Raw genomic sequence first — 15874 nt, forward strand, 5'->3', positions numbered from 1 at the left:
AAGGATTTTTTTTTTGCATTTTGCTATAGTATTAAATATAATAACTCCCATTTCCAGTTGAAAATACGGTAAGCTGTATGAATTTTGCCTGCCTCTTCTCACCAGAGCCTTTTCATTTTCATGCTTGATCTATGGTGCATTGTACAATATGTAAACGGGGAGGGGGGGGGACCCTCCCATGCAACCTTTAAACCTACTAAAAGACCTATTTTGTCTACCAGTCTTTTGGATTTTCTAGTTTCGGAAATACTTTTGAATGTATGGTCTGATTTTTTATATATATTTCGTATAAATACACAGATGATTATAGAAAATTGCATGCGTTGTGCTGGGGTGGGTTTCCCAAAAGGATTGCAGCACAAATTTCATTGTTAAATGGTAAAGCGAGCAGCACAATGAACACTCTCTCTCTCCTAGTTAAGACACTCTTAGGGTGAAGAGGCTTTTGGGAAACCTACCGCTGATTAGTCGAGAAATTTGGACTATTTCTCGATAATCACCTTGAGTGACTTGGCAAAATGGTGGCCAATTGCTTTGTCACCGTAACTGAGGAAGAATTACAAATGACAAAAGAAAATGCTGTTCCTAAAAGCACTAAAGATGCTATGAAGTTTGGTCTAAAACTATTCAAAGGTAAGGTGGAATTGGGATTTATTTTCTCGATTTCAAAACAAAGTATTTTATGTGACTCGCATAGATAAGTGACAACCCTGCTGCATTACATTTGCATGCCGCGTTTGAAGAATGAAATAAATATTTTTTTAGAATACGATTTTTAATTTTTTTTATAATCATCTGTATATTTATACTAAAACAATTATCCACCTCAGGCTCAGTGAATAATAACCTCACAATATATATAAGGACACCAATTATGACAACAATCAATCATGACAGCAGTGGAACATTTTAAAAAGAAACAGAGCTTGTCAGTGTGTTTCATGTCACTGTGCACAAAACTGCTAAACATTATACCATAATTCGACTTGACGTAAACATGAATTTAAACTCAAACTATGGTATGACTCTGACATACCATTGAGTGTATGTTGCTTTGAATCCCCCAGATGTCAGTCAGATAAGCATGTGAACAATGCTATTTGCATAACTGCTGGACACAGGGGTACTGCAGCACCCCCTGTTGACGCTGCAGTACCACTATCAAATAGCGGTCACCGAGAATATTGATTAGAAAAACTGAGGTAATTATATAAATTACAAAAATGTACACTACCGTTCAAAAGTTTGGGGTCACTTTGAAATGTCGTTATTTTTGAAAGAAAAGCACTGTTCTTTTCAATGAAGATCACTTTAAACTAATCAGAAATCCACTCTATACATTGCTAATGTGGTAAATGACTATTCTAGCTGCAAATGTCTGGTTTTTGGTGCAATATCTCCATAGGTGTATAGAGGCCCATTTCCAGCAACTCTCACTCCAGTGTTCTAATGGTACAATGTGTTTGCTCATTGCCTCAGAAGGCTAATGGATGATTAGAAAACCCTTGTACAATCATGTTAGCACAGCTGAAAACAGTTGAGCTCTTTAGAGAAGCTATAAAACTGACCTTCCTTTGAGCAGATTGAGTTTCTGGAGCATCACATTTGTGGAGTCGATTAAATGCTCAAAATGGCCAGAAAAATGTCTTGACTCTATTTTCTATTCATTTTACAACTTATGGTGGCAAATAAAAGTGGGACTTTTCATGGAAAACACAAAATTGTCTGGGTGACCCCAAACTTTTGAACGGTAGTGTATGTACCCAACTGAAATCCATTAATGACAGCAAAAATTTGTGTGATTAGAAAATATAAAATTATTATTATTATTATTATTATTATTATTATTATTATTAGTAGTAGTAGTAGTAGTAGTATCGATTACTTTTCAGAACACGTTCCTATGCTACGGGAGCTCACATTGCTGCTGCCAAAGACTCAAATCACAAAAATACAGATTTTATGTAAATTAGGTCAAAAGTCAACCTGGATTACCAGGATATAGTCGACACTTTCAGAGTGGTCAAACTCAACATTTAGCCAATCACGGTCACCATGACCTTGAAGTGAAAAGAGGAGAATTGCTGTGGAGTGAAATATTAAAAAACAAAGATAAAAATGATGAGCTGGAATGATGCAAAAGTGAGGCATGTGAGATTTTGTACAATACGTCACCATCCTATCATGCTCCGTAACCATTGCCAAGTGATGATAGTATTGTCTCTGGCTCTCAGGGAGGAAAAAAAAATAGTTGCTGTTGTTACATTCTGTTGTTGTTCTCAAAAAACCTTTTCTAATCCTGTACTGACTTCTCTCATCTCTGTATTGATTTAAAGAATTATTCTCTTCAAGTTCTTTCAGTTGTTTAATGCTGTTCTCACCTGCTTCTTCTCTCCTCTGTTGATCAACTCCAGAATCCTCCTGTGGAAGTGAATAATAATAATAATAATAATAATAATAATAATAATAATAATAATAATAAATAAAATTTGGTGCATGATGCCAGACTTGAATAATACATTTGAAAGACTAGAATATAACTTGTTACTCTGTCCATAAAATAGCATATTATTACACTGTGCTGATAATCATCTGCTCACAATGGAGAGATTTATCAGGTGCAAAAACACAGCTGTGGAGGGAAAAGTCATGCAGCCAGAAAGAAATAAAACGCTTTGTTTTTATTGTATCATGTCACTACAGATACAAATCTATTAACATGTGGAACTAAAGAACCTTGCATGTGGAGAACATTAATGACTCATTAGTCCATTTAGATTTCCTCCCCATACTGGGGTGTAGAGCCTTATTAGTGCAGGAGAAAATGGACTGTAGAAGATGAGAGAGATTCTTTTTTTTTTAAACATATGTTTATTGACATTTTAAGTTAGCTATACAGAATGTACATTAACATACAACACGAACTTCAACAACCCCACCCATCAAGCATCTCATCCATCAAGGTCCACAGAAAGAAAGAAACAGGAAAAATAAATAAACAAATGGAAAATAAGAAAAAGTAAGAGTACATAGAGCCATAAAATCAAACACACAGTGCAACGCCACTAAAAAAAAAAAAAGAATGCACAGACAACAGAGCGACAGCACCCAAACGATTACAGAGCCAGTGTAGAGCAATAAAATTCAAGGGTCAAGGGCACAGTGCAGATCCGCGCTTTCAAGAAAGTGCAAGAAAAGGCCCCAGATTTCATAGAATTCACAAAGCCTATGTTTAATACTATAAGTTAGCTTCTCTAAAGCCAGACACAATGATAATTCTTTAAGCCAATGACTAATAGGGGGACAAGACATGTTTTTCCAATATATGGCAATGAGGCGTTTTGAATGGACAAGGCAAAGATTAATCAAATTGATTTCATGCGATTTTAAGGAAAGATTTTCAGAATAGAGGCCTAAGATACAGAATTTGGGGGAGATAGGAATGGGTTTGGAAATTATTTGGGAAATTATATGTATTACTTCCTTCCAAAATTTTTGCATCTTCTCACATTCCCAGATGCAATGGAAGAGGGTGCCTTTATGAGTTTGACATTTCACACAAGTGTCTGGAATGTCTGGGTTAAATTTGTTCAGCTTTACTGGGGCAATGTAGGTCCTCATTATCCAATTATATTGTATTGATTTGAGTCTAGAGTTAATGGAGAGGCTCTGGGCCTTTGAGCATATTTGACTCCACTCACTGTCCAGCACACATTCCTTTAAGTCCTCACTCCATAACCTTCTCTTTGAGTCAGATGAATCTTTAGAATGAGTTGAGAATATATTGTAAAGTGTAGAGATCTGGCCTTTGCTTCGCTGACGCTGGGTTGCAAACCATTCTAACACTGTTAAAGGGGACAGTTAGATGAGTGATTTAACTTAGAGTGGATAAAACTTCGCAGCTGTAGGTATTTAAAAAAAGTGAGACTGTGGAATGTTGAAACTATCTTTGATTTCGTTAAAGGACATCAGTGTATCACCATTATAGAGGTCTATGATCCTTCTAATCCCTTTGTGTGATCATTGTTTGAATCCTAAGTCATTCACGCCAGGTTTGAACTCAGTGTTTCCCCAAATAGGTGCAAGGCAGGACAAAGGTGGATTGTCACCTACAGCATTATGAGCTTCATGCCATATTATCAAGGTGTTTCTAACAAATGGATTTAGTGTATTTTTCTTCAAGTTCTTAAGAGAGTCAGAATATAAATATGAATCTAACGCTAGCCCTCTTTTGGACAATGCTTCCATTTTTACCCAAGGTAAGTCTGGATGTGATAAAAACCATAAATGGGCAGCTCTAAGCTAGGCTGCCCAGTAGTACCATACAAGGTTTGGTACCTTTAGGCCTCCTCTGTATAGTAGTGTAAGTCGGAGTCTCGGGTGTCTGTTTTTCCAAATTAACTTTGTAAGAGTTGTTTTCATATCTTGGAAGAATTTAGGAGGAGGGATTGACTGGAACAGATAAAGAAATTTGGGGAGGACATTCATCTTGAAAGCATTTATACGTCCAATCACAGACAAGGGAAGTGAGATCCATCTGCTGAGAGATTCCTTGACTTTTGAAATAACTGGGTCGTAATTGGCAGAGATTAATGAGTTGAGATTGGGAGTAATAAAGATACCAAGATACGTGAATCCTTGAGGCGCGTTCATAAATGGGTGCCGGACTGTGGGATGGAGTCTTTCCCACTCATTGAGGAAGAGAACAGAGGATTTAGTTTTGTTAACTCTGTATCCTGAGAACTTCCCAAACCTATTGATCACGTCAGCAAGGGCTGAGAAAGACTGTTCCAAGTTCATCAGAAAAAGTAATGTATCATCTGCGAACAAAGCTATGCGATGCGCTACATCTGCAATCTGAATTCCTTTAATAATAGGGTGATTTCTAATGGAGATGGCAAAGGGTTCTAGTGCTAAAATAAAAAGCAGGGGGGACAAGGGTCCCACGATGGAGATTGAACGGTTTGGAAATAATATTATTGGTCATAATCTCTGCGCATGGTCCTGAGTATAAAAGTTTGATCCACTGCCTAAAGTAAACACCGAAACCAAAGCGGGAGAGTACTTCAAATAAATATAGCCATTCGACTCTGTCGAATGCTTTTTCAGCATCCAGTGACAAAATACATGAATCTTGTGTCTCTTTTTTTCATGAATTATATTTAAAATTCTTCGAATATTATAATATGCCTGACGTTTTTTTATGAATCCATTCTGATCAATATCTATTAGAGATGGGAGGCATTTCTCTAGCCTTAACGCCAAAACTTTAGCAATTATCTTTGTATCTGAGTTCAGTAGAGAGGTAGGTCTATAGGAATCACATTTAGAAGGAGGTTTGTCTGGTTTTAATATCAAGGTGATAAGTGTGTTTCTCAGAGAGGGGGGCAGGGTACCCTTCTGAAAAGATTCTTCATACATATCCTTCAATAGACTTATCAATTTATCTCATCTCATCATCTCTAGCCACTTTGATAAATATCAATTGGAAGTCCATCCAGACCTGCCATTTTCCCTCCTTTCATGTGATTTATAGCCTCTAAAATTTCCTGATTTTCGAGTGTTCAGTCCATCCAGGATTTATTGTCTTCAGATATGATGGGGACTGGGAGTTGGTTGAGAAAGGGAGTTTGATCTTCCTCCAATTCTGATCATTCTGATTCATATAGGGTCTTATAATATGCAGCAAAAATATCATTTATCACTAAAGGATCAACAATTATATCATTGTTTGAAGATTGAATACTATTGATGGCTCTTTCTGTATCCAACTTTTTTATTTGCCAAGCTAATAGGTTTCCACTTTTCTCCCTTTGTTCGTAAAATGTTTGTTTCAATCTTATTAAGCAATTTTCTGCTTTAGAGGCAGAAAGTGCATTATATCTGGCCCTGAGGGAAGCTAATTCCTGTGTATGAGGATTTGTCTTGTCAACTTCCCTCTCAAGCTGCTTAACTGACTTGTCTAAAGTAAGCATTTCTAAATTTGTTTTATTGGTTATTGAACTGGTGTAACTAATTATTTGACCACAAATAAGCCTTAAATGCCTCCCATCTCATAGAGGCTGAAGTCTCATCCTTATTGATGTCAAAATGTAGTCTATTTGTGTTCCCACAAATTTCAAAAAGCTGGGATCATTTAGCCATTTAGGGTGGAGCCGCCATCTCTGAGCACCCCACACAAGTTTTTGGTCATTATAAATAAGAGATGCTGGACCATGAGCTGAGATTACAATGGAGTCATAAACACAATCTGTTATTCTTGGAAAAAGATAATTGGACACCAAAAAATAGTCAATCCGTGAATGTCCTTTGGATACATTTGTGCAACAAGAGTATTCTCTGTTATTAGGAAACAGTCTCCTCCAGGGGTCACATAAATTTAGCTCTTTTATAAAATACTGCAGCGTTTTCCTACTCTGTATATGAGCTGTGTCAGTGCTAGAAGAGCGATCAAGGTGGGGAGAAATTGTGCAGTTAAAATCTCCACCAATTAGTAATTTCTCTGGTAGTGAGACTAATAGTAGAAATAGATTTTCAAAAAATGTGGGGCAGTCATCATTGGGTCCATATACCGCAAGTTCACCAATGTAATATTTTCATTAAAGAGTGAACCTTGCAAAATCAGATATCTTCCAGTAGGGTCTGGTAATGTTTTCATAACTTGAAAAGGGAGAGACTTGTGAATTAATGTAATAACTCCCCTAGCATTAGTAGAGAACGAAGCAGAGTAACCTTGGCCCGGCCAACGCCTCCTTACCTTTAGCATATCACTAGACATTAAATGAGATTCTTGTAAAAATATAACTGTTGATTTAAGATGTTTAAGCCTCGTCATAACCTGCTTTAATTTAGATAATTTCCCTAAGCCTCTCACGTTCCAAGTCGTTATCTTTATACTTGAATCACCATCCATCATTTATCATCAGAGATATAGTGAGTACCATGCTGTGTCGTCTAAACACAAACAGTCAAAAAGGGTGTGAAATGATTGAAGTGAGGACAATAAAAGGTCTGATAGCCCTATGACATTAAATTGAATTCGAATGATGGATGAGAAAATCCCTCCCCTGCTGTCATCTAGAACTTGACAGCATTCCCTGCTAACCCAACCAGATGAAAATACAACATAACGCTGGTCTGAGCCTACAGAGAGGAGCAGAGCAACAATACTCAAACACATGTCCATCATCAGCCGCCCCGCTGAATGGCGAAAAGAAAAAACAGACAATATTCAATCTCAAAGAAAGAAAACATTCAACAAAAACATGGTTCCTCTAGCTGTCTTGTTATTTCCAAAAGTCTTAAGGAGAGGAAGAAAAAGTAAACCAAGAATTTCCACTATTAACCTTGACCTCAGTAGCCAAGCCCGTCATGGTGTTATTCCTTACCGAGTCCGTAAAAAGAAAAAAGAGATTCGAATGAGCCGGTCGTTGTCTTCACCTTCACTCAGGATCTATACTGGAGACGGTGATACGTCATGCCGGCCATCTGAGAAACTTCGGACGAATGTCGCAGCATCCTCCAGGGTGTCAAAAATCCGGGATCGACCTGTGTGTATCACCCAGAGCTGGGCTGGGTATAGGATTCCATACTGGACGTTCAGGGCTTTAAGCTGCTGCTTCACTTCGTCAAAGCACTTCCTTTTGATATGTGTCTCCCTGGCAACATCCTGGAAGAATTTCACCTCCTGCTCTTTAAACATCACTTTTTCCTTGGCCCTGGCTGCCTGGATCACTCTCTCTTTATCTTTAAAGTTGAGGAAGTGCATTATTAGCGCTCTGGGGATGTTGTGATCTTGGCGACCCTGCAGGCAGTGGGCTCGTTCGATGAAGACTGGATAAGGGAAGGAGTCGCTCCAGAAAAGCTGCGGCGTCTCGTCCCTCTGCTCCCTCTGGCAGGCTGTTAAGGCAAAAGTTGTTGTGCCGGCTGCAGTTTTCCTGGTCTTCAGTCTTGGCGGTGAGAGAAACTACCTCACCGCCAAGACTCGGCAACTGTTTTTTGCAAAGTAGTAACGTTGTCCTCCGTGTCTCCAATACGCTGTTGAGCCTCCGCGAGTCTGTTAGAAAACTCGTTGAAGTCATGTTTAATGTCTTGTATGGCTGTTAGGACCCCAGTAAATTTTGCCAAGAACTCCTCTCTCATGTCAGTTAGAGCTTTCATGATCATGTTTCCCCCAACAGTTTCCACATTGATAGCTGCGCTGCTCGCTGTTAGCATAACTGAAGGAGCTGAGGCAAGTGGGCCCACTTTGGTAGAATTAGCAGGCTGGTTTGTCTCCTTTGTCTGTTTTCTAGTTTCCATTATGAGCACAGAGGTTGTAGCAAATCACATAAGATATTTTTAGAGTATTTATGAGCATTCAGGATATAAACTGCAGGATTAGCCGTTAGCTCAGAGGGATCAGCGGTCGACGCATGTGTTCAGCTCGCCGCCATGCTGAGTCTCCAACAGATGAGAGAGATTCTGATGGAGTCTGGCAGTGGTGTGTGTTATATGTTGCATGTTTGTTGTGTCTTTTACTCGACATGGTAAACGTCTCTGCCTCCATTATTGCAGTGTAGTGGGGTTACACACAGGAGCATTGTGGGAAAGAAACTGACTAACAGAAATGGAATCCCAGGGGTCAGTGTCATGCACTGCTCTGCTGATACTTACCTGCATATTTACCGAATACCACCTCCTAGTGTTTATCCTGGTCACTGCACCTACACTACTGGAAGTAGCATCTCAGTGTGTGTGGTGGTGGTGGTTGGGTTGGGTTGGGTTTGTTATTAATGTTTATTTTGTGAGCACTGAATCACCCAAGTATTTGAAGCATGTAAGTTTGTAAGTTTGATAATAAACGTACAATTGATAGTACAACGAAACAACATTGCACACTGGATTTACTTGAGCTTCCTATAGCACACTCTCTGAATTAAAATGAAATATATGTGAGATTGATTGATTGATTGATTGATTATATGGACACGAGTGTTTAACTGGGAAATACACCACTCGTATTTTTCATACGAGCTACATCCGGGACATGGAGAACCAAATTGATGAACTGTTTTGATAAATTTGGGTATTTCTTTTTGTGAATGTGTTGATGTAATAAAAGGAAAATCACACGCTGGCTTGAAGATATGAAGTTTATCTTCTGGTGTTGAAAAACCTGCATTTTTCATATGAAATTCATCCCGGATCTGAGTGACATATTTCATGATATTTCACTCCGATGACATCACTCCCAGTGTTTCCCACTGACTAGATATGCGTTGTCAAAATGGCAAACCAGTTCAAAATTAAAATTCTTTTGATGCACTTGCATTTTTTTGTGGATGTGTCCATATAATATAAAGAACATTACACAGTGGCACAAAGATATGAAGTTTATCTTCTCGTGTTAAAAATATTTTCACTTGTTCACTTCGCTCACTTGTGATATATACACTCACCACTCAAACATAAACGTCATATCTTCACGCAACTGTGTAATATCTATCTATCTATCTATCTATCTATCTATCTATCTATCTATCTATCTATCTATCTATCTATCTATCTATCTATCTATCTTACCATCAGTGTTCTGAAGAGTTATTTACTTACCCATGTGCTAGCTCCTGCGTAAAACAAAGGGAAATGTAATGTTAGATAAAATACAATGAGAAAAACATCTAATTTACAGTCAGTATAGTTGCTAAATAATCCTCACTACGATAACAACTGTTATAGTATAGTAACAGTCACTGTTGTGAATTCATATCTGTACAAGTTGCTGCTTTTAGGCCCTTGTGCAGGTGTGTAGCAGAGTGAAAAACTATCTCGTCTGTCTATCATCTACTTTATTAGCAAACTGTAATCTACTCCTTTGATCCTGAAGCTTATTTTGCTTCTTAAAGTGATATTGAGCCAATCACAGATAAGTAAATAAATAAAATAAAATTTAATTTTTGCCCATTCATTAATTCATATTTGTACAAGCAGCTGTTTTTCGGCCCTTGTGCAGGTGTGTAGCAGAATGAAAAACAGAGTTACTGTTTATTCAACTAAAATGAACTTCACTCCACCCTGTGTACTGAACCCCATGCTGAATACTGAGTGTGTGTTTCATGTCCTGAGATCAGGAGTTCAGGAACACTTACTCATCTCTAATGTAATCGCCTCTGTTCTGTGTCCATCAGAGACCTGACACAGGTAATGTCTTAATTCTGAACCTGTGCAGTCTCTCAGCTGTAAGGAGACGTTTCCTTTCTCCAGCTCCTGAGTGATCAGACTCGCTCTGCCCTCGTAACCTCTCCCCTTTGTCTCCTGTCTGTTCTTATAGACACAAACACAGTCTGTGCCCTTAAACCACCGGATCTCCATGTTAACAGCACTGACTTCAGGAGACAGACGGCATGAGAGAGTGACAGCGGAGGGATTATAGCCCTTATTATCACTGGGACCAATGAGTATAAACTCATCTGTGTAAGAAAACACACACACACACGTGCACAGACAGATACACCAGTAGTTTACTCTACAGTGCATTTATGATAAGTTCAAGAAGGTTCAATAACTACAGTGATGCTTGAAAGTTTGTGAACCCTTTAGAATTTTCTATATTTCTGCATAAATATGACCTAAAATATCAGATTTTCACACAAGTCCTAAAAGTAGATAAAGAGAACCCAGTTAAACAAATGAGACAAAAATATTATACTTGGTCATTTATTTATTGAGGAAAATGATCCAATATTACAGATCTGTGAGGGGCAAAAGCATGTGAACCTCTAAGATTAGCATTTAATTTGAAGGTGAAATTAGAGTCAGGTGTTTTCGATCAATGGGATGACAATCAGGTGTGAGTGGGCACCCTGTTTTATTTAAAGAACAGGGATCTATCAAAGTCTGATCTTCACAACACGTTTGTGGAAGTGTATCATGGCACAAACAAAGGAGATTTCTGAGGACCTCAGAAAAACTGTTGTTGATGCTCATCAGGCTGGAAAAGGTTACAAAACCATCTCTAAAGAGTTTGGACTCCACCAATCCACAGTCAGACAGATTGTGTACAAATGGAGGAAATTCAAGACCATTTTTACCCTCCCCAGGAGTGGTCGACCAACAAAGATCACTCCAAGAGCAAGGCGTGTAATAGTCGGCGAGGTCACAAAGGACCGCAGGGTAACATCTAAGCAACTGAAGACTTCTCTCACATTGGCTAATGTTAATGTTCATGAGTCCACCATCAGGAGAACACTCAGTACGTTTACATGCACATCCAAATCGAGCTACTGTCGGTAATCAAGCAAAGGGTCCCAGCAGGGGTGCCAGAGAAATCCAATCCTACTGTACATGCACAAGTGAAATCGGGCTATTGTATAAGGTGCATTGTGCACCCGAGCCACACGTGGCGCTACACGACCCATCGTGTTGGTACACTTCCGGTTGTCGTCATGAAGAAGAGCTATAGTGTTGCCAGATACCGCTGACGTATTCCAGCCCAAAACATGTTCAAATCCGCCAAAATGCACTTAAAATCCCCCAATCTGGCAACACTGGAGTTCCGTGTTCAAGCTGTTAGGCTTGCTCTAACAGACTGTATGGCTACAAACTGTCCTGCGCAGACCACTGTTTTGTAAGACAACTTATTTTGCACAATAATATTTTTCTAAAGTCCATTTTTTGCTTACAAAAAAATATTTTTTTTTGCTTACAATTTAACTTATGTCTTAATAAACACACAAAAAGTTCAATTGTTTTGTTTTTATTGACATTCTTCAGATGTTGGACATATATAACACACACACAAATACAATGACTTGTTTATGTACACAATTCACAGCTATGCAACAGCTGTACAGATGTATTTGGTGATACAGTAAGTGAGCTAAATTTTAACAGTGCAAACAATGCCACAAAAAGAAAAGATTCATGCCGTTGTCATGATTCGTTGTCATGCCGACCGAGGCTGTTGTTTTTCCCGCTTGTGGTCTCGTCACTCGTCACTTCCGGAAGGGGCAGTGCTGAAGTAAGTAGCTCGACTACGTCGCTCGATAGGGTTTACATGCACTAAGTAGCTCGGCTACAATCGCATAATCTATGTCGTGTAGCTCGATTACGAGAAATCAAGTTCGGTTCAATTTCAGCCTAGCTAAGGTGTTTACATGCCATTTAGAACTTCGATTTCAGTCGAGCAACGGCAGAAATTCGATTTTCTCTATGTGCATGTAAACGCACTGACTGAACAACAATGGTGTGCATGGCAGGGTTGCAAGGAGAAAGCCACTGCTCTCCAAAAAGAACATTGCTGCTCATCTGCAGTTTGCTAAAGATCACGTGGACAAGCCAGAAGGCTATTGGAAAAATGTTTTGTGGATGGATGAGACCAAAATAGAACTTTTTAGTTTAAATGAGAAGCGTTATGTTTGGAGAAAGGAAAACACTGCATTCCAGCATAAGAACCTTATCCCATCTGTGAAACATGGTGGTGGTAGTATCATGGTTTGGGCCTGTTTTGCTGCATCTGGGCCAGGATGGCTTGCCATCATTGATGGAACAATGAATTCTGAATTACCAGTGAATTCTAAAGGAAAATGTCAGGACATCTGTCCATGAACTGAATCTCAAAAGAAGGTGAGTCATGCAGCAAGACAATGACCCTAAGCGCACAAGTCGTTCTACCAAAGAATGGTTAAAGAGGAATAAAGTTAATGTTTTGGAATGGCCAAATCAAAGTCCTGACCTTAATCCAATCAAAATGTTGTGGAAGGACCTGAAGTTTATGTGAGGAAACCCACCAACATCCCAGAGTTGAAGCTGTTCTGTATGGAGGAATGGGCTAAAATTCCTCCAAGCCGGTGTGCAGGACTGATCAACAGTAACTGGAAATGTTTAGTTGCAGTTATTGCTGCACAAGGGGGTCACACTAGATACTGAAAACAAAGGTTCACATACTTTTGGCACTCACAGATATGTAATATTGGATCATTTTCCTCAATAAATAAATGACCAAGTATAATATTTTTGTCTCATTTGTTAAATTGGGTTCTGTTTATCTACTTTTAGGACTTGTGTGAAAATCTGATGATGTTTTAGCTCATATTTATGCAGAAATATAGAAAATTCCAAAGGGTTCACAAACTTTCAAGCACCACTGTACATAATATAGATACAGTTTCCCCAGTAAATGTAACTTACTGCTTGCAGCCGCCATCTTTATCTCTTCCAGTCGGTTCAAACTAATAAAATCCTAAACACACACACAAAGAGAGAGTCATCCTTTTAAAACAACTTAAACGAACACATGGCCACACACTTAATACAGAAATAATTTTAGAAAGCACAGTTCCACAGTGTATTTTGGAGGATTATTTGAACAGGTTATTGTGTAGTTGACTAGCATGCACTTTAGCATGATGCTAACTCATCTTACCTTATCTCCTGTTCCTGATACAGACATCTGTTACTTGACTTGTCTACTGGAGTTGTATCCATAGTTCAGCGTGTTTCACATCAGATCTTTGTCTCATGATAGCTTGATACATAACAGCAACCTGATATAAGTTCCAGAGAAACCACATTTAAGTTTAGTTTACGGGGGAAAAGCCTGTCGTTCTCTCACTGTCACCTTTGTACCAGTTGACTCTCCTTTGACCCATCATAAACTGACAGTGATATCTAACAAAGCCACAGTAGACAGACTCTGTTCGCAGAAAATACTTTCTGAGACAAATTTGACACACAAATACCTAATTTCAACTTCACCTCATGTAATGCAACGCCACTCTCTATATCTGTTTAATACTGCAAATATCCATAGCTGTATTTGGATTTAAACCTGCAGTGGGTGTGTCCGAACCTGGAAGGGATTTTAAGTTAAATATTAACCCTGGCACGACACCCTGAGGTAGAAATGTCAGCAGTGTCAAAATGGTGTGTGAATTCTGCCTCTGACAGATCCACAACCTCAGCTACATCACTCCACTTGATAAAAACTGTAGACTTGGGACTGATTTTTAACCCCCACTGCACATATAATCAGTCTGATATCTTTTGTACAGAACATAATTAGTCCTAGTTCTCAAATTATAAATCAACTAATAGCTAGTAAAAGCTTGTAACTAGTAATGTAACCCAGCATGATACTGACCAGGCAGTTACTAAAGACTGAACGAATGAATGCTGTAAATACACAGTACTGCACATTAATGTCAGTAAACATGGTCTTTTTTTATGTCTCCCAAACTTCATATCTGACTGCTCACATGAAAAACCTCCCACTCAAAAAGTGCACCTCTTATTTATAACTGTCTTTGTATCTGTTTAGAACATATGACCAGCTCTTTATGGATAATTTCATTTATAGTAGCTTTCGGTCCACTAAACGTTGTTGCATCCTTAGTACATTGTTGATAATTCTTGTTACATCTGGAAGGTATTTAATAGTAATTCAGCTGTTTTGTATATTTATGACAGAATTATGAAATAAATTAAGAATCATGGAATTCTCTCCCCCCCCCCCCCCCCCCACACACACACACACAAACAAACACACGTACAGCAGTGTTATTAACAGGAGATCTGCAAAACTAAGGGATGATAAAAGAATAGAAATGAGACTGTGGCATTATTTGAACCCATGAACAGTGTCCTATAAATGATCTTATGAATGATATGTGGCAGGATATACTGATTAAAAACTGGTTAAAAAGGAAGGTTGAAATCTGTGTAAAATGCCGTGTGAAATTAAAAAAAAAAAAATCAGTGTGAAATCGATTTAAACAACAAAAGAAAATCTAAATGTAAAACACATAAAGCTGTACCGCCTTTCAGATTTTTCAAGTGTAGGTCATCCTAAGAATTTTCCCTGAAACCCAATTATTTTTGTTTAGTGGACCAAAAGCTACTGAATTCGAATCACAGACTTCCAATTTTATTTGTTTAAAAAAAAAAGAACAATTAATGAATTTAGGGCCACATGGCCCTAAATTCTCTGCTATTTTTTCTTGCTTCACCGTGACCCAATTCAAGATACTATGTCATGCATCATGTGGCAGGCTTTCCCTGTTCACGCAAGGCATTGTGGGATACAAATTTGAAACAGGAAAGGGAAATGGAGGATGTGAGTGTGCAAATGAAATGTGAAAGACCGACTACAGTAATGGAAAGCGAGAAGAAAAGCTGTTATGTTGTGAAGGAAAGGAAACGCAGGACCAAACTACTAAATATCAGTGGTCAGCAAGCACCTCGGTGTGATCAGCTGTCCGTTTAGCGACAGAATGATGTAACTGTCAGTGCATGCTCAAAGGTAAACCTGCGCATGCGCACACGGACTTCCTCTGCTTGACTGCGCAAAGTGAGCGATTTCTTGCACATTATTTTCTTTAATCCCCTCAAATTAAATAACGTCCTAGCCACAGAATGGCCTGGTTTTTTTTAAGATATTACAGAAATAAACATACAGCGCCCTCCACAATTATTGGCACCCCTCGTTAATATATGTTCTTAGGCTTCTAATAAATTATTATTTTTAATATAGGACAACAATGCAACCTTTAATTCAAGTGCATTTATTCAGTGGGGAAAAAAAATCCCACATTAAGAAATAATTCTTTTACATGAAATCATGTGTGCCACAATTATTGGCACCCCTGATGTTAATACTTTGTACAACTCCCTTTTGCCAACAAGACAGCACTTAATCTTCTCCTATAACATTTCACAAGATGGGAGAATAAAGAGAGAGGGATCTTCGACCATTCCTCTTTGCACAATCTCTCTAAATCGTCCAGAGTCCTGGGTCCTCTCCTATGCACTCTCCTCTTCAGCTCACCCCACAGGTTTTCAATTGGGTTAAGGTCTGGGGACTGAGATGGCCATGGGAGGAGCTTGATTTTGTGTC

The 15874-nt window shown here is 38.6% G+C and overlaps 1 protein-coding gene across 1 annotated transcript; it reads right to left on the minus strand.

Moving 5' to 3' along the window:
- Positions 1–1974: 1974 nt before the first annotated feature.
- On the minus strand, positions 1975–13432 carry LOC132875682 (butyrophilin subfamily 2 member A1-like). Its single transcript, XM_060912630.1, has 6 exons — positions 13406–13432; positions 13171–13222; positions 10131–10451; positions 9595–9608; positions 2382–2421; positions 1975–2084 (listed from the first exon to the last, which is right to left on the minus strand). Exons 1-6 carry the CDS (start codon positions 13430–13432, stop codon positions 1975–1977), a joined length of 564 nt encoding a protein of 187 aa, XP_060768613.1.
- Between the last annotated feature and the right edge of the window lie 2442 nt (positions 13433–15874).

The sequence above is a fragment of the Neoarius graeffei genome, chromosome 28 (assembly GCF_027579695.1).
Source record: "Neoarius graeffei isolate fNeoGra1 chromosome 28, fNeoGra1.pri, whole genome shotgun sequence".
NCBI lineage: Eukaryota > Metazoa > Chordata > Actinopteri > Siluriformes > Ariidae > Neoarius > Neoarius graeffei.

Excerpts from the sequence above, each read along its gene's own strand:
- LOC132875682 (XM_060912630.1), bottom strand. The coding sequence starts at position 13,432 with ATGTCTGTATCAGGAACAGGAGATAAG. Across the intron at positions 13,223-13,405 it reads TATCAGGAACAGGAGATAAG|GATTTTATTAGTTTGAACCG; the intron begins GTAAGATGAGTT and ends GTGTGTGTTTAG. Across the intron at positions 2,085-2,381 it reads ACAGAGGAGAGAAGAAGCAG|CAATTCTCCTCTTTTCACTT; the intron begins GTGAGAACAGCA and ends TTCACTCCACAG.